Genomic DNA, 24,117 nt, shown 5'->3' on the forward strand with positions numbered 1-24,117 from the left:
ATGCCAGAAAAACATAACCGGAAATACGAGTACCCCCATTCTTGAAGCGTATGCGAAACACGTCACATGAAGACCGTACATACGCGTGTTGTGGTTCTTGTGGTAGGCTATGGTTACCAGACATCTGGAATTTCCTAAACATGTTGTACCGGAAGATATTTTACAAAAAAACAACACTAGTGATCCGAAACTTTAACGTCCAGCAGACCACAATATGCAAACATCACGTGTGATACAATGCTTAGTCATGCAAAAAATGCTCGCGTCACTTAACATTTAACTATTATGCCAATAATAAAGGTAGATTCTTGTTTATTTGACAAAAACATCAATACACCAAAGAAAGTTAAACCTTCAGTTGCATACTTTCAAAGTCGGCAAAATTCCACCTTTGACGATCCGCTTGGATTCGTTCGTTCTTAATCAATAAGCATTGGGGTGGGGAAGCTACTTGGCCAAATGTTTAAGTCACAAATATAGCAAGTGGTTGAATGTGTGGCAATTTTAATAAGTTTGGCGTCATAATGTGAAATGGGGAGATATTGAATGTACCAATTAGCAACAATTAATGTCGAAGTCATTTCAAGAAAATATTTGTACATCAACATTTAATTTTTTTTTGATGCTATGTTGTATACTCTAACAAATTGTCACTGGGGCCTCATTAAATAGGCAAGCGGGCCGCAGGTTCCCCACCCCTGGCTTATGGTTTTACCTGTTCTGTCTTTGATGAACGAGATAGGCTATGCAGGCGAAACAAGCGTTCTGCGTAGATTAGTTTCGCCAAACTGCAAGGCCAAGCCCAATTTTTGCTATTCACAATCGGTGTTATACATCTCAAACATGTAATTCCACATAGCTACAATTTTTGGGTTATTGTTCGGTCTAAAATGACTTGGAAGAAAAAAAAACTTATAGTTTCTATCCACAACAATTTTGATACGTCGTATGGCGTTACCATAACAACCTATATGGCCGCAGATTTTATCTCGCGGGTGTTCCACATTACGTTTGCGCTTTCTGTTTTAAGAAGTCGTGCGGCAAAAAGTTTGCAATGGATTACTTGGTAATTCCCGATTTTGTTGAGAGAAAAGGTTCTTTATATCTGCGTTCTGATCATATGTTCTACAGTCGTGCGACATTAAACTCCAAATGGTAAGAACTAAGATGCAGTAATTGTCAAAGAAACAAATATGAAACTATGTTGCATGGTATATGATACAATGCAAGTTTTGCGAAAGACGCCTATAGAACCTAAAATTTAATTATTATGCTAATGATAAAGACACTTAATACAGTGGAGTTATTATAGCAAAAATAACAGCACATAATTGAAAGTTTCCCATTTTTCTATCAGATACAGAAAGAATTGTGCAGACAAAATGCAGATATTATATTAGTACATGTCTACAAATTAGCTTTGTTCTTTCAAGCCCGCTTTGTTGTTGTAAATAGTTGACCATCTGTACAGAATTAAACTGCCTTTATAAACTGCAATTTTTAAACTATGCACATTAAAAATTTATGAAAAGTTGTATTTAGGTCAGATTAGTGACAAAAAGGTTTTTGTTTTAGGCACCAGGCACGTGAAGCCGAACCAAAAGACTATGATATCAACAAATACCCTGTACCACCAGGAAGAAACCTGCACAATACTACTTACGAAAGAATAGGAAACAGCAAAGATGGGGTATTAATAAAACTTTGTTCTGCAAATTGCTACTGCTTATCTTCAAAATAAATAACCTCCCACTCCTGGAGTTCAATGTCTAGTGTTCTTATGAACAGAAAAATTACACAAAATGAAAGTATTTTTTGTTTAACTGATGCAAAAACACAAACTGCAAATTCAGGTTACTTACATGAGAATTGACAAATATTAATCAGTTTTTTCACCTTCAATTCACATTATACCAAAAATCAGTCTTTCTTGAGAAATGTAGATTGGTCTTTGCCTATCCACAATGTATTTTCTAAATACTTTTTTTTTCATTTTATAGCTCCCTTTGACAACAACCCAATCAGCTATGCAACAAATTGAATTAAAAGATGACTTCACAGAGCAGGAAACAAGAAAAAGTATGGTTGATGTGGGTTCATTTGCACATGGAGATATTGATAGGTAAGTATGTTCATGCAAAATGCTGTCCATACAATTTGTAACATACACAAACTTATTGCTTATTATGGCGACTATATTACAACTATTCAGTAATTCTATGCCTAGGTTCAGTTCAACCCATGACATTTGTTATGTCTGTATATGGGTATGTTTATGAATTTCAAAAATCATAAATGGTTAGAGACAGTTCAGTATTTGTTTTGGTTTGTAATGTTTGAACGGTTGTTGGTTTTCATTATTCATTTTTAACACTAAAACCAAAAGTTGAAAGTAGGTATTGGAAAACTATAAACTTAACAGAAACATTCTTGCTTGGTTTACAGAAATATTTCGTCAGCGCCATCCAGGGGATTTGGTTCAGTTTTGCCAAGACATCATCCAGATCATGACAAACTGTATGTGAAAGTTAATATTGCTGGATTGGCATTTGAGCATCTGTTTACAAACATTGATTTTACAGGCACTTAGAAACCACACACAAAGCTGACTTCACTGCCCCTTATCCATTTACCCCTGCACCAGTAAGTTCTGTATTATATGCACCTGAATGTGTGCACTTCAAAAACACACAGTTTTACTGAATAACTTTTCAACACATCAAGAGGTAATCTGCTACTGTTCTTTGACTGGAGGTTAATAAGAACAGATGTTAATAATTTCAAAATAACAACAATACCATAATCACTCCTTACAGTTAAGCTTTATTCAAAAAATGACTTGCCAGTTAAATATGCCGCAATCAGCTTTTTTTAGGAATGTAGACATCATTGAAATGTAACTAAACATTGTAGGATAGTACAAACTTGACTTTACTAGATGGAACATGAAGTAACAGTTTAGTACCGAGCATAAAAATATGTCACTTGATGTACAATTACTTTATTATCGCATGATACCTTTACCTGAGTTTCTGACCAACCATAGGTGCTTAGGATAATCAGCCAATTGCAGTTTTAGTTTTGCAGTTCATCTATATCAAAATGTTGTCTCAGGAAAGGCCTCCTGAATTTCCAGACAACTCTGCTGCATATCGGAAATGCCATTCCCAGTTTACTGACACAACTGATTATCGACATGATGGTATTTGTACTTGGGTTGATGAATCTGGCCAATATGCCAATACTTCAGAGAAACGAAAAGTGTTTCCAAAAACCAATCCAATTCCTGAAAGACTGACTGAGGGTCTTAAATAATTTGAAGCAATAAAACTGTTTTGCTACTTTTGTGACTGTATCTGGTTTGTTTATGTGGAGTTTGTACTCTATATGTGCACTTTTTAGTGTTAACTATATGCTGATCTGTGTTAGTTCGTTAAAGATACATCCTGGTGATTATTCTTGTTTTTATTCTTTTTGTCTAGTAAATTGTTTATGTGATAGAAAAAAAATGTATGAGCTGGAACATTTTATTTTTTCTGTTACAAATATAGATTAGATTTTAGCTAATAAGAAGCAATAGAAACAATCCAATTATGTTACCATAAACACATAGTGGTTTCGGAAAGGCTATGCCATGTTATAAAGGCAACTTACACAAATCTACAACAAAACATGGCTCTAGTTTTTTTACACAGTTAGTTGCAGTTAAAAAAGGCTTGATTAGTAATATTATACGTTTTAAAAGTTTTAGTGAGCAACTGCAGAATTATTACTTTACATATACATTTTTAGACATACAACCATGATCAGAAATGTATGAAAGAGTGTGGTGTTTAGGACACAGATGGCAACAAACATACTACTATTCTTAATCTGAACTTATATGTTGAAGCAGAAATAAAGTCATTTAGTTCTTGAAAAAATGAAATTGCTTGTGGGTTAAACTACAAATGTTCAGCCTTGAAAAAAACACTGTTTAAAGCAGTCAACCAACTTGTCCATTTAAAAAAAGTATGTTGATTAACAAACTTAATCCTGACAGTATGTTCATAATAATTGTGATGATTGTAATCAAACTGTCAACTTTTTCAATTTTATATTCTTTAAGCCCTACCAAGCATTATTTCTATTTGAAACAGTGTTTTAAAAGCATAAAATCATATTTTATACTGTGATGGCATTGGGGTATTTTCCAATCCAGCTAAAAGGTTTCTTGCAGCTAACTCACTCATTGCGGTTATGGTCTCCTCAGCACATGTTCCAAGATGTGGTGTGATGACTTAAAAAAACTTTTTGTTTAACAAACATTTGGCATTACATTCTGCTTCGATAGCTGAGGAACAAATTATAATAAAGATCTTTAGTTTCTAACCAGGGTTACTTGTGTTCAGTGTTATTGCATGTTCTGGCTAAAACATGAAAACAACTTGAAAAATTAGCAATGCAAATAACCAGACTTTGTAAATAAAGAATTTTGAAATCCTTTTCTGGTAAATTTGCTTCAGATTTTGCAATAAGTTTTAAAGATAAATTTGACCCTAAAAAAACTATAAAACTCTATCTAACTTACCACAATTGGAAAGCTGAAGCAGTGGATGGTTGATGGGCAAAGGTTCAGGTGTTGTTACATCAAGCCCAGCAGCCCGAATTTTTCCCTCAACCAATGCTTGATACAAATCATCCTGCTGTACAACTCCACCCCTGGCCATAAATAAAGCAAGGGAACCCATAATTAAAGCCAATAACAGGCAATCAAATGAAACCTTAATTTTTTTAGTAGAAACTGATCAATAAAGGTTTCAGCAGCTATTGTAAATATTTGAAAACAGTCAAATTTTAACTGTAGTAACATACCGTGAAATGTTAATATAAATTGATGTTGCTTTCATCATATCAAATGCTTCTTTGTTGAACTTGTTCTTGGTGGTGGAAGTTAAAGAAGAACATGATATCAAAAAATCACTTGTAGCAAGAAGATCATTAAATGTAGCTGTGGAATTGTCAGAACATATTTGCTTAAGTGGAGAAAATTGTAGTTTTTGTGTCGAAATGTGATGTACTACAAAATATTTTATGAAAAACATAACTCGTGTTTACTGCTTCTTACCACAGCTTACACCATGTTCAGTTTCAAATTGCTTTGTCTTTTTGTTTGGAGTGTTGTACTTAAAATACTTTACACCAAATGGTTTTAATCTCTGTAACATAGCTAGTCCAATTCTTCCAAGGCCAAAGAAACCAACTGTACTGCCCTCTAGGGATGGTCCACACAACCGCATAGGCTTCCAGGTTCCCCAGGACCCACTAATCACAGCATAACATACATGCAGTAGGCAGATTTTTTATCGATTTATTATTTTCATACACACCCTTTGGCAACTTTGGTTCCCTCAACTATGCTTCGTGATGTTGCCAACAACAGTCCAACACCTAGCTCAGCCTGAAAAGTTAACTCATCACTAAACTCATATTTGTTGCAGATTTACTACAAATGTAGAAATGTCTATCACATTTTTTTAATGCAACCCTAAAAACATGACATGAAGTCAAAAAAGCAAACTTTTACCAGAATTTTTGAGCAATCTTTTGTAAAATGTGATCAGCCAAAAACTTACAGTGGCAGAAGTGCCGATACTTGGGACAAATCCCACTTTAATGTCCCTTTTTTTGCATTCATTTACATCAATATGGTCAAGGCCAACAGAAATTGTACTCACAACCCTCAGCTGTTTACCTAAATAATTCAACATTTAAACAAAAAAGGTATAAAGTCACAAAATAACTATTACTTACCAGCTACTTCCAGAACATTTTTATCAATTTTGCAAAATGCTGAACATAGAAGACCATGTTTTTCCTTTGACATTTCCAGCAAAATGTCATGGGGAATGTCATTATCTTCATTATCCCAAATGCTTATATTGCACCTTAATAGTATGTTTTTAAGTATAAATCTTTGAAAGGTGCATTTCGAGTAATAAGATATACATAAATATTCTAACATATTTTCACACAAAAACACACACACTAAGTTGCAACTGTCTATTAATTTGCAACATTTATTACTTTTGACAAACCTTTATTCAAATAAATCTAACTTCAGTATATCTAAACTATTTTTGAACAGTCCTTGTTTGCAACATGTGTCAAACAGAATAAGAAGGTTTTGAGCTTAATGTTTGCTATATGTTTTTAACGAGTAAAACAAACTGAAAAAAATGCAGTAGGCTACAGTATAGCAGTCATAGGCAACGAAAACGAAAACCGAAGGCCCAAGAGAATCGGATTTGGAACTGCATTAGATTTGGAACAACTAAAAAAAGCACCACAGTGTTGTTCCGAAGAAGGGTACATGCACTGGCGGCCAATTACGGGTAAAGGGAAGACGCCGTTAGGTCAAGAACGTTATAAACACGTTTAGGGTTCATGGACTAAATTATGCGAATACAGTTAAATCTTTGTACTGCCTCCGCCACAAGAACTGTTTAGTTTCAACCTAAAAGAAAGAACGCTTGTTTGTTACGTCACACCCACTGCTTTAATGTAACAACGGAAAAAGTTTCTAGTAGTTAGCTCCAACCGCGTCTAAACCATACGCCGTAAACTTACCTCTTTACGCTGTAAAGAGGTAAACTGGCGGCGCACAAAATGCACAAGGTTAGGCTACTGTTTCGTTTTGCAGTGTGTATGCGCGCGTAACAATACCTGTTTGTTACTTGTTCTCCAACATACGCAATATGTGCTTATTGTTTCAAGGATAGTGAGAGTACAGTGGAGTAGCCATGGAGGGGCCAAAGGGGCCATGGCCTCTCCCAAATTTTCAAAGTTGTATATTGAGAAACTTTAATTTAGTGTAGTTTTGTCCCATATCATTGTGGATTCGTCTTTCAATTATCAAAAAGAATATAAATTAACAAAAATGACTGTTGTCACCAATTTGTAAGCTAAAATCAATGCTTTTTATATTAATGTAGACATGGAATAAATCAATAAAGCGTTTGGCTGTCCCGTCGAACCAAAGTTTGGCAAGTCACGTGTTTGGTAAAAGCACGCCTCACGCAGTCACCCGAGCATTAGCAAAAAGTTCTATTAGACCGAAAACTATTTGGCCCCTACCAAAATTTTCGTCTGCCTACGCCACTGTAGGAGTAGTGAGCTTAGCCTAATATAGCCTAGTTAACTAAACATAAGCTTAGGCCACGCATAAAGTTCATTGACAAGGATCAAAGTATCGTATCTAACGTTTTCTGGTGTCGCCGTCCATTGACTTTCGAATATTCTAAATTTATTATATAAAAGAAGTGTTTGTATCGCAAAAAAGGTTAACGCAACTGAGATTAAAATGTCAGGCTTTGTGTATCATCAAATATGGTAACCCTAGCCCATAGTTATTAACGGAGAAATAAATCATAAACATTACAGTTTTGTCTTGATCAGTTGCTAACGTATCAACACAGTAAACGCACGGCAAGTTATGTAATTTGCGACGTTAGGTAACGTACAAACTGAACCTATTATTAGCGACAATAACAATTTTTGGTATATTTTGACGTCATGTAATATGGTACCTGGAAAAATCCAAAAACCATCGAAAAATACAACTCACCTTTCCTGTAATATCTTAATAGCTGAAGATGGTAGTTTAAGAGTGATCAAAACTTCAAACTTGTCAGACATGGTTTCTCTTTAATTTACTTTTTTGGCGCTAAAAGAACGTTAGCCTACAGTGACGTTAACTTGCAACAAGTCGTTTTCTGCTTTATTAGACAAGAATACACTCTACAAAACGCTTACGCCGCAAAACGGGTGGTAATGCTTCCGTGGGTACGGTGCATGCAATGATCGGCTTGCACGAGCACTTGGCATCGTTTCTGACACGGTATAGGTTTCTACCTTTTTTCGCTCCTAACCGTTCAACGTTGGGTATTTTTTGCGGCTTGGTGATGGCAAAGCCCTTGGGTGGTTGCGTTTTTATAAAGCAAAATAAATAAACGCCAACGTGTACAGTAGCAAAGAAAACAGAAATAATTAAAATCACTGATACTGAACTCTAAAATATGTTGTAATGATGCTTTGACTACGTTACTTTTCACAAATGTTAATTGAACCTTTTTCCGAAAGAAAAAAAGTATACACTGAATCTGATTCTGTGATTGCGTCTCCGATCCGATGTTGTGTTCAGAGTTGCAAGTCGGGCCCGCTCTTCGGGTCGGGTTCGGGCTTGGTATTTGTCAGAAAACGGGCTCAAAACGGACCTGACCTGACTTTAAGTTCCGTTTCCGCCATTTTTTAATAACAATTCTCTGGCTTTGACCTAATGCCCACCCTACTCTAAAACGTATTGTTTACCTCATTGTCTACTATTGTTCATTGCGTTTGTTGTCTTTTCTCTTTTTTCCTTTCTCATACTTTGTTGCAAGGCTTTCGTGAATAGGCCTGTCAATCAAAACTCAACTGGTAAAAATCCCACAGAAAAGGTCGTTAACATTTAGCAGGTGTTCTAAACAACTTCTCAACAACAAAACATGCCAAAATGGTATGAGGTATATTTTCGTGTTCCAACCAAAATAAATATTAAAAAACCACTGCTTTTATTGGGACAACTTCTTGGTAGGTGTAATTGAAGTTTAGCAAACCAATTTAACAATGACCAAATTTTTGTTTGCCCTGCCATAACATTATCAAAACATGACCATAATTAGCTCACACAAGCTTTCTATTGGCATTAACATTTGAAATCTTTGGGCAGAAAAAAGGAAAGTGCTTTTCCAAAAAAAGGGTAGGCAAAACTTAGTTATCTCGAGAAAAAAAATGAACAAGTTCTCTGCATTATTAAACAACAGCATGAAATTACAATTTAATTGTAAACAAAATCACTCATATTGCACATAAAACACAAAAATAAGAATAAGTTACCCATTAAAAACATACATAAAAGGAATGTAGGATTGTAAAAACCAAGTATATGAACTGTAAACTTTTTGAGAATGTCTAAAAACATTAGGTTTGCCAAAAATACTGACTTAAACTAAGGGTTTGTAATTCAACCACATTTAAGCTCCTAGCCAGTGGCAGACTGGGTCCAAAAATAAAAATTGCCAGGAGACATAGAGGGCCGCCAGCACTTGCCAATACAATATTAGTGAAAACAAAAGATGTGATAAATTTACATTTTGTATGAAAAATGAAATAAATGTCTCAAAAAAAATGTAGTCAGAAAATATGTCTTACGCTAACTGGAGAAGGGTTATGTAATTATGGGTCCCCTTCCCTGAAGGGGACACATATTGTTTTTGTCTATATTTTTTTTTCTTTTTTTCTTTCTAACGCGGATTTGTTCCCACGTTTTGGTCAAGAAAGAATGGTTGAAACTTTTTCAAATTTGCACACATTACAGATATTGGTCTAAAGATGGTCCATGTGAATTTTGACCCCGTTTGATCCCTCGGTTCACACACAGCCCCCCAAAACGTGAAATTTTTAACGCGGATTTGTTCCCACGTTTTGATCAAGAAAGAAAGGTTCAAACTTTTTCATATTTACACACATTATAGATATTGGTCTAAAGATGGTCCATGTGAATTTTGACCTCATTTGATCCCTCAGTTCACCCACAGCCCCCCAAAACGTGAATTTTTTAACGCAGATTTGTTCCCACGTTTTGGTCAAGAAAGAATGGTTCAAACTTTCTCAAATTTTCTCTTATTATAGATATTGGTCAAACGATGGTCCATGTGAATTTTGACCCCGTTTGACCCCTCGGTTCACCCACAGCCCCCCAAAACGTGAAATTTTTGAAACGGCTATACTTGCTAAAGCAGATGTTTCTGGAGTTTCATACTTTTTGATTGGTACATTGCAGCGTATTTTAAACTATTTTGTAACTTGAAGTTGTATATATCCATTTTCACCCCTTTACCCCCAAATATTTGTTTGTTTGTTCACATGTTATTGAGGCCAGAAATACAAGACTTAACCTGCTGAAATTTTTAACAGCCAACAAGGAGCACCCTATCCATAGGGTGCTCCTTGTTGGCTGGTAAAAATTTCAGTGAAATCGGCTCAGTAATGGTAAAAATATGTTTTTACATGCTGTCTTCTGTCATATTTGTGCTCGCTCAGTGCACAGCTGACGCAATGGGAGTGATTGACGATAGTGGCACATGGAAAAATGCCTCTGCTTCACGCATGAACGCAGTCGTCACTTGACCATTTTCTCTCTGGTTGGAATTGAGATGATACGGTGTTAGTGATATTGCGCTGTAAACGTTAACGCTGCGGGGTCACGACAGGGACAGGCGATGCGTATGACGTCATGACCGTATTTGCCTGTCGCTCAGTGCACAGCTGACACAATGGGAGTGATTGACCATAGTGGCGCATAGAAAAAAATGCCTCTGCTTCACGCATGAACGCAGTCGTTACGTGACCATTTTCTCAGTCAGATAGAAGTATCAACTCTCAAGGGAGTAATTCACTTGTTTACGATTAAGGCGGGTGAATGCAGCGGGAGTGCTCAGCTTGACGTCCGGACCGACGTTTTATGAGGCAGTCGTGTCGGTGATTAGAAATCAGCTGTTTTTGCGCAGCTATGCTATGTCGTTTTATTAAGTTATCAAGCACATTTTAAGTTTTGGAAAATTGTGTTTAAAAACTGACCTTGAACGACAATATCAAGGTCAAAGCATGAGAATAAATTGAAAGTATTTCCTGTTATTTTTTCCTATTTACTGTTTTTTTGTAATTATATGACAATAATGATGCAAAAACAATATGGACAAAACTTTTTGGGTTAAGGCTAAAGTTGGTTAAGCTTGTCCTTAAAAATCTAAAAATAACCAGGAAGTTTGTTTACCATAAATCCGCACAAACGCGCATATGGGGACCCATTCGTTTTTGCTTGCAAAAACAATCATATATGTAGATCAAATGATGTGTATAGTAAATTGGTAAATATCTAACAGTGATTGTGCCCTATTTTTACTGTTACCAAATCGCATATGCATATGTGTGGGGACCCATTAGATTATGCTTGCAGAAACAATTAGGTTATAAAGTGCCAGGAAAAAGATAGGGACCCAATGAAATGTAGGTGCCAAATATATATCCATTATAAATATAGTAAATGGAATATGTGATACATCATTAAATATGATGTAGTATATATAACCCAGCAATATATAGGAAAACCGCTATTCTAGTTTTTTTAGATAATTTGAAACGATGTCTAATGTCTGAGGAGAGGCACCCTGGTCAGTCCGCAACTGCTCATAACTCATATTGCGATGACATTGGGGTGTTTTCCAATCCAGCTAATAGATTTCTTGCAGCTAATACAGCCATTGCAGTTCCAGTCTCATCAGTGTGAGTACCAATATGTGGCGTGATAACTTGAAACGAAACACATCATTTATGAAAAAAAACGAAAATTTGAAGGGTCTTATCTAAACTTACCACAATTTGGAAGTTGAAACAATGGATGGTCCATTGGCAAAGGCTCAGGTGTTGTAACATCAAGTCCAGCAGCCCGAATTTTTCCATTAATTAATGCCTGGCACAAATCATCCTGCATTACAACTCCACCCCTTGAAAATCATGAAACAGAAAAGGTTTTGTGTCAATGAAGAATTCAATGCATTTCTAGTTGCTCAAACTATAAATCATTTCAATAAGCTGACATGTGTAGCATACACCAAACATATTAGTGTATGTTGAATACTGAAATTCTGATCATCATTTCATACATCATTTGCTAGAGTGACAGTCCTTGATAGAGTCTGATAAGTTAACTGTCTTCGCTTTTAAACCGAGCAAGCTGTTTTTAGACGCCTACCTAATACACTATTGCACAGAGGTTGCATCTAATACAAAATAGCTATTTAGGAAAGCTACTTTCATAAATTTCTACTAGCATTTACTCTTGAAAAACAGAATGCAAAGCTCTAAAAAGTATCCCATAATTCATTAACAGTATAATGCAAATAAACTTATATTTTCAACACAATGCCTTCCAACACATCATACCTTGCTATGTTAATGAAAATTGATGTAGATTTCATCATATCAAATGCTTCTTTGTTAAATTTGTTCTTGGTGGCAGAAGTTAAAGGAGAACATGATATCAAAAAATCACTTGTAGCAAGAAGATCATTAAATGTAGCTATAGAACAGTTGAAAACATAGGCATAATCAGTTTTTTTTTAAGGTTTGGTTTGGGTGACCGCTAAGTAGTTTTAAGAGACCGCAAGTGTTTCATTTAAATACCAAAAACTGTAGTTGTAGTTGCAAGTCCAAATTTTGGGAAACCGCTGGAGAAATTTGCCTTAAAAAAAACACTGGGCATAATAGACTAAAATTGAAAATTTGTGAAAAAGTGTGATTATTACTAAACCACTTCATCCACAAACATTTTTGTTTTTGTATTTACAAAAGTTTAAACCATGGCCAAGAAACATTTTATACACGAACACAAAACTGTTTTGACTACTTCTTACCATATGTAACTCCATGTTCAGTTTCAAATGCTTTACTTTTACACTTTAAGGAGTGGTACTTGAAGCATTTTACATCAAACAGTTTCAATCTCTGTAAAATGGCTAATCCAATTCTTCCCAGGCCAAAGAAACCAACTGTACTGCCCTCTAGTGATGGTCCACACAACCACATTGGCTTCCAGGTTTTCCAGGACCCACTATTCACAGAATAGCATGTATGTAGTTGCAGTATGCAGTTATCATTATCTTACACACTTTTTAGCGGCATTGGTTCCTTCAACTATTCTTCGTGATGTTGCTAACAGCAGTCCTACACCTAATTCCGCCTAAACATAGAAATCACAGCATTATCCATTGACTTTTTGTTGGAGGCATTGGCTTCACCTAAAGTAATGAAGTATTTACCCAACAATGTAATACAAACACAAAAACATAGTTCGAATCAACAGGTGGTATAGTAATTGCAATGGTGAAACTCCAAATGGTCAATAAAAAACAAAATGCCCAAATGGCTTGTTAGTTGTTTGAAAAAATAAAGAGTTACTCTTGAAAGATGTTCTGTCACAAAACTTACAGTGGCAGAAGTAACAATATCTGGAGTGTATCCAACTTTAATGTCTCTTGCTTTACACTCATTTAGATCAATATGGTCCAGTCCAACAGACATGGTACTAACAACTCTTAGCTGTTTGCCTAAAAAATTCCAAAAAAATATCACCAAGTCAGATAGTCATTTAATGTCCTACCAGCTTCGTCCAGAACCCTTTTATCAATCTTGTTGGTTAATAAACATAGAATTCCATCTTTTCCTCTAGACATTTCCAACAAAAGGTCTCTGGGAATGTCATCTTCACTGTTCCAGATGCTTACATTAAATCTTCAAAAAACAATATTATGTGTTTTTCTCAAACATGTGACATTTGTTTATTTATGTATGTATAAACAGTATTAAACCAGATTAATATAAACATTGCATCATGGCCTAATGCTTATATTCAGTAATAATGGGATACTGATCTCAACTAAGTACTTCAATCAGGGGCGTATCCAGAAATTTTTAAAGGGGGGGGTCCAACGTTTTATTTTGGGAAATTCCCTAATGACGTCATTATACGTAAAAACGACGCGTTAAGCGGCAAAACGCTTTGTCCAAAATTGTAAGCAGGCCCAAAACCGAAACCCGGCCCAACTTTCGGCGGTTTCTCTACCTGTCCAATTGACAGAACGACAAATTATTTTAGCAAAAGCTTTGTAGTTTTCTAATCCCGCCGCTGCTATTTAGCTTACTCAGCAAAACTGCAGTCAGGCAATCAAAATCGTTGCTTAAAAAAACGGGCAGCAATTTCTAAAGAACTGAACGCCTTTCTGAAGCGGCAATCCTACTGATAAGTTGCGCAATGTAACGGACGCACTAAAGTTGGTAACTGCAGAAGGCAAAAATTGTGCCTGGCGAGTAACAAATTACGTTTACCTGTGTGGGGCAAACTAATACGTGTTTGTCAGGTCGAAACTGTTAAGTTATTTTATTATTAACAAAGTTAACAGAAACAATACAACATTAAACGTTTTTAACCATTTTTACTCAGTTTACATTCTTTTACTGCAAAAACAGTTGCATTTAGTACATTTAACACTAACAAAAACCAATTAAAACCAGCGTTCTAACCGGAACGTAACCTTCTGCTTGCTAGCGCATAAAACTCCTTGTTAAACCCTTGTTACGTCACAATTGGCGATTAGATAACAAGCGAATACAAGAGATTGGAAGCTCACGATTTTGAGATAACGACTCCCTGTTATCACGCAACCGTAACCGAACGATTTGAGCCTATTTAATTTACCCACAAAATTTTTGAAAAGGGGGGGGTCCGGACCCCCAAACCCCCCCCCCCCCCCCTTGGATACGCCACTGACTTCAATCAATAGTCACAAAAATATGCTTTATGCTATCCTTATTGTTAAAGTATAATGACAAAATGTCATAAAAAATTCGTCTAGTTTGAATCTGGATATGCAATTTTAGCCTAATGTTTTTTAACAATCAATTGGTTGATACACAAGCAATAAGTCATTATATTTTTATTCACCAAAAAAAAACCCATCTCAAGTAATGAATTAAAGATATGTATGGTCTTTGTTTGCAATGCTCAACAGGGTTAAACTAACAAAAATATGATTTCAGTGAATTGGGTGATTTCAGAAACAAATTAGCCCAGTATATTTTCAAATCATTTATCAACGAATTTAACTTACCGTTCTCTCAATATGTTAACAGCAATAGCTGGAATTTGAGCAGTGACAAGAACTTTTAACTTCCCAGACATTGTCACAAACACATGTTGATTCTCAAATATAATGTAACCAAAGTTGTAATAAAACAAAACGTGTATTAAGATTACTCATGCACAAACTTATAACAAAAAAGCTTTTTTGAGCCAAAAATTTCCAGTTTATGAAGAAAAATTATGAAGAAACCTTAAAAATTGAAACTGAACAATATATAACTGTAGCACAACATGCTTTTGGCTAGTGTACATACAAAAGTAAAGTTACACATTAAGTATTGCAAAATACTTTCATTTTACATATTCTATTTCCGATTTACCAAATTACTATACACATCATTTGATATACAAATATGATTTTTTGCAAGCAAAAACGAATGGGTCCCCACCCGCGCGTTATTATTGTCTTATAATTACAAAAAAGCAGTAAAAAAGAATGGAAAAAACTAATTTCAATTTAATCTCTTGCTTTGACCTTAAATATTGTCATCACGAAATTTCCTAGAAAGCCTTAACAGCTTTATTACAGACACTTTAAATTAATAAGACATTTGATACAAAGGTATGCACAACCAATTGTTTTCACTTAACTTTGTTTCGCCAAATAAATACCAATGACATGTACCCGACTCCCTCAAGGTGCAGACGCCAAACGACCGTTTTATGACCTTTTGACACCTTTTAATACCGTTTTGCCTAATTGATACATGACGTAAGTATTGGTTCTTAAATTGATTTTTTGAAAATAAAGAAGCTACATTATGACGAAAAATCGTTCTTAATTGTGTTTGTAATACCTGTGTGGTGTACCGTGTATTACAGAACAAATAAGCGCAAATATCATACGAGTTACTGTGATTGCATGAACGTTGTATTTCGTCATCGTCACCTTATCAGTGCTCGATTGTCGCCATTTAACACCTTTTACCATCTGTACAGTTACGTCATCGCCACCTTTCTCACTATATATATTCACATGTGTTGTAACTCTCATTTTTAGAACGTATAGCTCTTTCAACGCAATAAACTAACTTTAAGGTTAAACGCCATCTTCCTTATTGGACTAAGCCCAGACAAGCAGTAGCTCAGACAGCCAGGGACTTAGAGTATAAACATCTACAGCGAAAGATACTTCTGTAGTAATAAGTACGACGTCATCAGGACCATAAACCCTACACCTGCAAGTTGACCTTTAGTACCCCGTGGTCATGCGCCGGCCAAACTGACAACGAAAATATAAAGACCATTTATCGCGACTTTCGAAAAAGTAAAGTTTACTTTTTCATCTTTATGTTGATTAACAGAGTTTATAATCACCGAAGAGACTGTCCCGTAAAATGTCTGTCCGTTCATCAAATTGAGCCCTTCCGCTCTACTTTAAACCGTCTTAATCGCAAACCAGTGAGTTACTCCCTGGGGACTTCTATCTGAATGACAGTGTACATATATCACGGGCTGCAAAGGTAACCATTTGGCCGATTAAGGCAAAAATACTAAAACTAGGAGCCTACCGCAAATCATAGTTTAGCCTACGGTTTAACGAACCAGCGTTCGGCAGAAACGAGCATTCGGGGTTAAGGGGTGAATTCAATTAAAAGTTACGAAATTCTATACAATATCTTAAATTGCACCAATCATATTACGTTTTAGAAGCCTGTCGCTGAACCGTTGCGTCGTTCGGGGTCAAACTTCAGGAGGCTCAAATTCGGATCAATACCTATCATGAGTGTAAATTTGAATACATTTGAAGCACGCTTTCTTAACCACACGCTTTCTTAACCACACGCTTGGAACATACCAGCGTAAGACAGACTAAAAACAGATAAAAACAATATAATAACACATCTAACATTATACAAACACTGGGCTTCAACAAAGGCTTAGTAACTGTTAGTTTATGCTTCAGTCCTAATATAACGAATTCCAACCCTAAACATAAAACTTCTGCCCCGACGCAGCTGGGACGTATCTCACGCGTCGTAGGTTTCTCTTTTTTCTATATCTAAAAAATACTTACATGCAAATAAAGTTACAAAAGTTACGAGAAAGCATACATCAATCATCCATTTTTGATATCAATTGTTCTAGTTTGTTTCACACGGCAAGCCTAAACGTTTTTGTCACAATCTGAAAAAAACGAGCAGTATGCAAAAGAACAAGACATCCTCCCTTTTGTTGGCAAAACATACATCGTGCAATTTGCGACCAGATCGCATTTCAACGGAAACGGGAACTATTTTTTGGTTGTGTTGCCATCACACCATGTTGGATTTCGCAATATCGCACCATCGTGAATTTCCCCACAACAAGCACTATTTAGTTTATGGAGCTTGAGATATTACTGTGCAACACAAGATTGTCCACAACCAGTGCTAGAATTCAAATTTTTTGTCAGCCGTTTCTATCACAAAAGTCATATTTTTCTGACGGTTCTGTTACAAAAAGTCCATTGACAGTAACCAGTAATGCTAACCGGTTCGAAGCTCTCATAAAATTTCGTGACTGTTCTATAGATTTTATAGAACAGGTGCGAACCGACTGAAGTCTCCCACCACTGTTCATAAACAAGAAAATTAAGGGCACCGTTGGTTTAATGAAGGACCCCAAATGGTTCTATGTTATTGAAGGACCGAAATAGATGTTCTAACCCAGTGCTCTTCAACCATTTTAGTGGCACGGAACCCTTATGGTTTGTTGTAAATTTGCGAAACCCCTCATAAAATTATTACAATGAATCTTATACAAGTAGGCTACATCAAATAAAAAAGATCAAGCACATCATAAAGGTTGCCTTCAATTCAACGATTCACTAAAACGTATTGCCATGTTATTTGGAACGGTCATTTCTACATTTATCTTGCAATTTAGCTAAGACTTAACTATTATTATCACAGAGCAGATCTTTTTGCACTCAGTCATAATTTTTAAGTTCATGCAAGTGCCGATATTACGGCCTGGCCCACAACGCACTTTAGGCAGACCTTTTTTTCAGTGCAAACATTTCTTTATGAGTTCTTTTATAGACCAGACAATAAAAAGACAAAAAACAACAACTTTCAATGTTCTGGTACTGACAAACATTGCAAAACTGACATTTTTGGTTGTTGACACAAAACTCGGAGGGGATAAATAAAACTCTGCTTAAATTGCACTAAATGCAACCATACAAAAGACCATAGGCTTGCATAAATTGACAAAGGTGCCTTATTGTAACAGCAAAATTACATGTTTCTTCACAAACAGCTGCCCATTAATCATTTCTTGTTTCTGCAAAGGTGTATTTTAGTGTTTCAGCTTCAAAAACAGCAATAATTTTGAGTTAATCAGACTGTCATACAAAAGGCTTCATTAACATAAACACTAGGAAAGAGCCAAAACTACAAACATTTATCTCATGCTAGTTTCGGATGTAAACAGGAAACTGGGCATTAATATGCAAATTTAATGCCATTTTTTGCAACTACTGGGTCAAACACAGAGCAATAAAAAAGCGATGCTCAGTGTAATCAGGTTCTGGCTTGGGTTCATCCCTAATAAAGCTCTTTTTATTAACCTAAAATCAAAATCTCCCTGTGGTTTTGAGATAAAACTTGATAACCATTTGGTTCTGACTCTGCCTTCATTTTATTATTACCATGGGTTGCTATGCTCCTGTTTTATGTTATGAATATTTTTTTTAATTTGTGATGCAGTTTTGCTAATTGTTATTTTTTCCTGCCAAATTGCATACACTGATGATGCTTTGGTATGTACATTCTGTACTAAGATTATTGCATTTTATTACGTAGGCTGTTTAATTCCAAATAATTGTAAATTGTGAACACTAGGTTCTAATTATTACACAACTACGAAAATTGAGTGTTTAACATATTGGCAGAGTAATTAGAATTTAAGAAAAAAATGTGAAAAAAGTATACTTGAATTTAAATGCTCTTTAGCTGTGGTATTATTATAAAAAAATTAGATTATTTATGATGTACAGAATTAGTTGTTTGAGCACCAACATAAAAAACTAAAAATAGTTGTCAAGTCAGAAAAATCAGGACCGAAGTTTTTAGCAAACCAATTTTTCCGTGCCTGATTTTTTGTACCAAGCCATAGCATTAACAGAACATTAACATAATTAGCTTACCAAGCTTTCTATTGGCATTAACATTTTGAATATTAGGGCATAAATCTGAACAGTTCTTCAATATCGACAATGAAACAACATAATCAAAGCCTAGATACAAAAAACAGCAATACACATGGACCACTGCTCTACACTATTAAACAACAAAACAAAATTACACTCTAACCATAAACAAGATCACCGATACTGTTAAAAACATACATTTCAAATTGCATTGTGAGGTTGTAAAAACCAACTTTATGAACTGTGGAGTGTTTGGGAATTTCTAAAAACATTAGGTTTGCGAATAAACCTGACTTAAACTGAGTGTTTGTAATTCAACCACATCTAATCTCATAGCTCATATGGCGATGGCATTGGGGTATTTTCCAATCCAGCTAGAAGATTTCTTGCAGCCAACACAGCCATTGCAGTTCTGGTCTCGTCAGTAGCACTACCAATATGTGGTGTGATAACTTGAAACAAAACACATACTTTTATCTTCGAAACTGTATCGGACCTTGGACAATATAGACAATCCCATGTAGAAATTGGCAACATTGAAAAGGTCTCCATATAGCAACAAAAGGTTCGTACCCAAACCTACCACAATTTGGAAGTTGAAACAATGGATGGTCAGTTGGCAAAGGTTCAGGTGTTGTAACATCAAGCCCAGCAGCCCGAATTTTTCCATCAATTAATGCCTGGCACAAATCATCCTGCATTACAACCCCACCACTTGAAATAGGTCATGCAACAGAAAAGGGTTTGTGTCAATAAAGAGTTATCTCAGCATTGAATGCATTTATAGTTGCTGAATAATGGTCAAACTTATGATCCCTTTTATAAGCTGACTTGTGTAACATATACTGTGCAAATCATTGAACGCCACCATCTGCATAGATCATTTGGAGTGCTAGTTCTTGACAAGTTGCTGTAATAGGTTTATAACCCAAAGCAAGCTGTTTTTCAGCTTATGTCCTGTCTCATTAACATGCTTGAGAAAACAGGTTGATTTGGTGTAACACCTTCAACTAACACACTGTTGCACATAGGTTGATAAAATGAAACAAACTATTAGGGAAAACAGCATTTATACATTTTCCTAAACTTTTACAGAAAAAACAAGCAGAATGCAGATAAAAACTCCCAAAAGTGGCCCAATACTTCTTTAACTGCATAATGAACACTTGGTTTCTTGAAAAAAACAATGCCTTCCAACATATCATACCGCGCAATGTTAATAAAAATCAATGTCGATTTCATCATATCAAATGCTTCTTTGTTGAATATGTTCTTGGTGGCAGAAGTTAAGGAAGAACATGATATCAAAAAATCACTGGTAGCAAGAAGATCATTAAATGTAGCTGCGGAATAATTGAACTTAGACATAAGATACCAAAACAGTAATTTTTGTTACAATGTGTGATCATTACTAAAACACTTTATCCACAAATATATTTCATTTATACTGCTTTTTACTAAACTTTAAACCAGGATGAATAAACATTTTAAAAACACACAAAAGAGTCTAGTTCTTACCATATGTAACTCCATGTTCAGTTTCAAATTCCTTTGTCTTTTCATTCAAAGTGTTGTACTTGAAACATTTTACACCAAACGGTTTCAATCGCTGTAAAATGGCTAATCCAATTCTTCCCAGGCCAAAGAAACCAACTGTACTGCCCTCTAGTGATGGTCCACACAACCACATTGGCTTCCAAGTTCCCCAGGACCCACTAATCAAAGCATAGCATCAGTGGTTCAGCCTGTTCGCACTGGTTCTGCAGAACAGTCTCACAAAATTTTATGAAATCAGTGAACCAGTTAGCATTACTGGTTACTGTCCATGGACTTTTTGTAACAGAACAAGCTGAAAAATATGACTTTTGTGATAGAACCGGCTGACAAAAAGTTAGAATCTCACCACTGTATAGAAAGTATGTAGTTGCTTTATGTAGTTATTATTATCTTACACACTTTTTAGCAGCATTGGTTCCTTCAACTATTCTTCGTGATGTTGCTAACAGCAGTCCAACCCCTAGTTCTGCCTAAAAAATGAAATCACAGCATTACCCACTACCTTTTTGTTCGATTTAAGGAGAAAATGTTTTAGGCTGTGACTTTGCCAAAAACATTGACATACTAACAATATAATACAGTAAGTGGTAGGATTCAGCCAGTTTTGTAAAACCGTCTTTTTACAAAATTTTATGAGATCAGCGAACTGGTTAGCATTACTGGTTACTATCAATGGACTTTTTGCAACAGAACCGGCTGAAAAATATGACTTTTGTGATAGAACCGGCTGACAAAAAATTTGCATCCCACCACTGAATACAGTCACAAAAACGTAGTCTGAATCAATAGTTGTCATAAGAATTAAAATGGGCAAACACACAATGGTCAAAAAACCAAATTAGTTGTTAGGAATATTATAGCTGCTACTAAAAAAAAGTTCTGCTACAAAACTTACAGTGGCAGAAGTAAGAATATCTGGAGTGTATCCAACTTTAATATCTCTTGCTTTACACTCATTTAGATCAATATGATCCAATCCAACAGACATGGTACTTACAACTCTTAGCTGTTTGCCTAAAATATTCAAAAGTAAAAACATCATAAGGCCCCATAGCTATTAGATATCTTACCAGCCTCATCGAGAACCTTTTTATCAATTTTGTTGGTTAATAAACACAGAAGGCCATCTTTTCCCCTTGACTTTTCCAACAAAATGTCTTTAGGAATGTCATCTTCACTGTCCCAGATGCTTACATCAAATCTTAAAATATGTTTTATGATAATATTATAACAGATTTTGACTTCAGTAGTATAAACATTAGTAACCAAAGAAACCTAAGATTGACATCTAGACCTAATGCTTATTTAGTGCCATCAATAAGGTCACAAAAAAGTGTTTTTTATATCCCAACTGTTTACTAAACAATGACATTTTATAAAACAAAAAGATCTGCTTTCATTCTAATATTTTTTATTAATTTGTTATATAATAGCAACTCACTCAAAGTTGACCGAATTACGTCATTGGGTTTTTATTCACAAAGAAAAATAACTTATCTCTCGTAATTAATTGAATTTAAGCCAAGTTTTTGTTTGCATAGCTTAAGAGAGTAAAGCTAATAAAACTTTAATTTCAGTTTCTGTAAAAAGATTGATTTCAAAAAAATATTAGTCAAGTTTGTTTTTAAATCATTTAACAATCAGTATAAATTACCTTTCTCTCAATATGTTAACAGCAACAGCTGGAAGTCGAGCAGTGACAAAAACTTTTAACTTCCCAGACATTGTCATGAACACATGTTTATTCGCAAATATAATGTAACTAAAGTTCTAAAGAAAGGAAACATAAAATGAAATTATTTCATGCACATACTCATATAATTAACCACAACAAAAATTTGAGCCAGACTTTTGCACAGGTGTTTGTTTCCAGTTTATAAAGAAACCATAAAGATTGAAGTTAAACGATGTAACTGTAGCAAAACATGCTTTTGACTAGTGTTCATACAATCATAAAATCACACATTAAGTATTACAAAATGACACTGTTTCTAGCATAAACAGGACATATATTTTTTGTTTGACAGATTTTTGCACATAACAGAACATAAAAATGACGCATACATTATTCGAATGGCAAAAATGCAATACTAATTTTGAATCTTGTGTCCTAACAGGCATATATTTTCACTACCAAATGGAAAGCTACAGTTCAACATATTAAAACATGGTTTGGATAGTAACAACTATAGAAAAAAAAATTTGGTGGGCTATATATTTGTTCACATGGAAAAAGCTTCATGCAGGCAATCATAAGAAATAAAATTTCTTCCACAGTAAAAGTGCAACAGTACTAATATGCAGCAAGTAACAAGAGTGTGTTCTATTCACAAGCACCAGAGCTTAAATATCACTGTGCAACACAGGGTGGTCCAAGACCTAAGGGCACCATTAAAGTTTGATAAATAATTATGCCCCTAAAGAGAATTTTTGTTTCATATTGACCTTCTTTTGCGAGCCACACAAAAATTACCGTCAGGCTGGATGCCATGCTTTAGACCACCCTGGTGTCACATATTGGGTTCCTCAACATATTTATGTTTTAAACTGAATTGGTTATGAGAATTTCCACAGAAAAATGTAACATTAAATATTATCAATTTAAAATTTATGAAGTCTCTAATTGCAGTTTTTGATCATCTATTGTTGAGCAGCTTTTTCTTGCACAAAGTGCATTTTCATTTTTTTCTCAAGCCTAAACCTTATTTGAAAGTGTCACGAAAATGTGAATTATGAAAGAACAGTGTTAAACGCCACAAATACAGTATGTGTTCTTTTATAGACCAGACAATACAAAAAGAAACAATAACTTTCATTGTTTTTGTACCGACAAACATTGCAAAACATACATTTTTGGTTGTTGACACAAAACTCGGAGGGGATAAATAAAACTCTCTTTAAATTGCACTAAATGCAAACACACACAAAACTGAGGCTTGCATAAATTGACAAAAGCGACTCATTGCAACAGCAATAGTATAATTTTCTTTCCAAATAGCTGCCCATTGAAAGAGTATGAATTATTTCTTGTTTCTACAAAGGTGCATTTAAGTGTTTTTCAGCTTCAAAAACAGCAATAATTTTGAATTAAACTGACTGTCATACAAATGGCTTCATTAACATAAAGACTAGGCAAGTGCCAAAACTGCAAACATTTATCTCATGCTAGTTTTTGTTGTTAACAGGGCATGAATATGCAAATTTAATGCTCTAGTCAGCTTGTGCCACTGCTCGGCCGAGCACCAAGCATCAAAAGTGGTTTCGGCCTGGCTCAGCCCATCCCTTATAAAGACTAACACCACCTAAAATGGCAAAACATGAAATGAAGGTATAAAATAAAGTTACAATTTTTTCTTCTTCTTGCAAGTTGCCTGCAGACTTCATGAACACAGTTTTCATGACTCTTACATTCACCACAACAAAAACTCATTAAAAACTAAAAATTGATTGAAGAATAAAAGATGACTTGGGTCCCAGGGACAATGAGCTGTTAGCGAGTTGATGTTGTCTAGCAACACTCCAGTTGTCCAATCACGTCAGTTCAATAGTTTCAAGGTCAGGACATGCTGCTGGGGTGTCAAATTTTACACCGTAAACACAAGTTTCCTTTTCTGACACATACTTTACTTTATCTTCCACTCCACAG

General features: G+C 35.2%; 5 protein-coding genes across 8 annotated transcripts in view; 1 reads left to right on the plus strand and 4 right to left on the minus strand.

Annotated features, from left to right (window-relative positions):
- The first annotated feature begins 972 nt into the window (after positions 1-972).
- Positions 973-3,530, plus strand: LOC145233644 (cilia- and flagella-associated protein 95-like). The gene is made up of 6 exons (XM_080098415.1): positions 973-1,155; positions 1,576-1,690; positions 2,001-2,122; positions 2,446-2,517; positions 2,583-2,643; positions 3,115-3,530. The coding sequence occupies exons 1-6, from the start codon at positions 1,055-1,057 to the stop codon at positions 3,313-3,315; spliced, it is 672 nt and encodes a 223-aa protein (XP_079954541.1). The 5' UTR covers positions 973-1,054; the 3' UTR covers positions 3,316-3,530.
- A 516-nt stretch (positions 3,531-4,046) lies between these two features.
- Positions 4,047-8,464, minus strand: LOC145233641 (glyoxylate reductase/hydroxypyruvate reductase-like). 3 transcript variants are annotated; one of them, XM_080098410.1, is made up of 8 exons: positions 7,607-8,464; positions 5,794-5,927; positions 5,616-5,734; positions 5,370-5,440; positions 5,108-5,304; positions 4,855-4,990; positions 4,571-4,701; positions 4,047-4,279 (listed from the first exon to the last, which is right to left on the minus strand). In XM_080098410.1, exons 1-8 carry the CDS (start codon positions 7,675-7,677, stop codon positions 4,158-4,160), a joined length of 981 nt encoding a protein of 326 aa, XP_079954536.1. In that variant the 5' UTR covers positions 7,678-8,464; the 3' UTR covers positions 4,047-4,157. The 3 variants fall into 3 exon arrangements, with proteins under 3 accessions (XP_079954536.1, XP_079954535.1, XP_079954537.1); XM_080098409.1 differs by lacking the exon at positions 7,607-8,464 and having other exon boundaries at positions 5,794-7,471; XM_080098411.1 differs by lacking the exon at positions 7,607-8,464 and having other exon boundaries at positions 4,218-4,333; positions 5,794-7,489.
- Positions 8,465-8,526: 62 nt separating this feature from the next.
- Positions 8,527-16,566, minus strand: LOC145233643 (glyoxylate reductase/hydroxypyruvate reductase-like). Of its 2 annotated transcripts, none has more exons than XM_080098413.1 (8): positions 14,748-16,566; positions 13,241-13,371; positions 13,069-13,187; positions 12,750-12,820; positions 12,495-12,691; positions 12,025-12,160; positions 11,455-11,585; positions 8,527-11,390 (listed from the first exon to the last, which is right to left on the minus strand). In XM_080098413.1, the coding sequence occupies exons 1-8, from the start codon at positions 14,816-14,818 to the stop codon at positions 11,269-11,271; spliced, it is 978 nt and encodes a 325-aa protein (XP_079954539.1). In that variant the 5' UTR covers positions 14,819-16,566; the 3' UTR covers positions 8,527-11,268. The 2 variants fall into 2 exon arrangements, with proteins under 2 accessions (XP_079954539.1, XP_079954540.1); XM_080098414.1 differs by lacking the exon at positions 14,748-16,566 and adding an exon at positions 13,966-14,358.
- A 1,975-nt stretch (positions 16,567-18,541) lies between these two features.
- Positions 18,542-22,202, minus strand: LOC145233642 (glyoxylate reductase/hydroxypyruvate reductase-like). The gene is made up of 8 exons (XM_080098412.1): positions 22,126-22,202; positions 21,542-21,672; positions 21,367-21,485; positions 20,871-20,941; positions 20,433-20,629; positions 20,122-20,257; positions 19,498-19,628; positions 18,542-19,366 (listed from the first exon to the last, which is right to left on the minus strand). Exons 1-8 carry the CDS (start codon positions 22,200-22,202, stop codon positions 19,245-19,247), a joined length of 984 nt encoding a protein of 327 aa, XP_079954538.1. The 3' UTR covers positions 18,542-19,244.
- Positions 22,203-23,231: 1,029 nt separating this feature from the next.
- Positions 23,232-24,117, minus strand: part of LOC145233640 (uncharacterized) — a gene marked incomplete in the record, with an annotated part of 6,438 nt that continues 5,552 nt past the window's right edge. Inside the window, 1 exon segment of the mRNA XM_080098408.1 lies at positions 23,232-24,117. Within this exon segment, the coding sequence (XP_079954534.1) occupies positions 24,003-24,117 (115 nt within the window).

Source organism: Phallusia mammillata, chromosome 6, assembly GCF_965637545.1.
Source record: "Phallusia mammillata chromosome 6, kaPhaMamm4.hap1.1, whole genome shotgun sequence".
NCBI classification, from domain to species: domain Eukaryota; kingdom Metazoa; phylum Chordata; class Ascidiacea; order Phlebobranchia; family Ascidiidae; genus Phallusia; species Phallusia mammillata.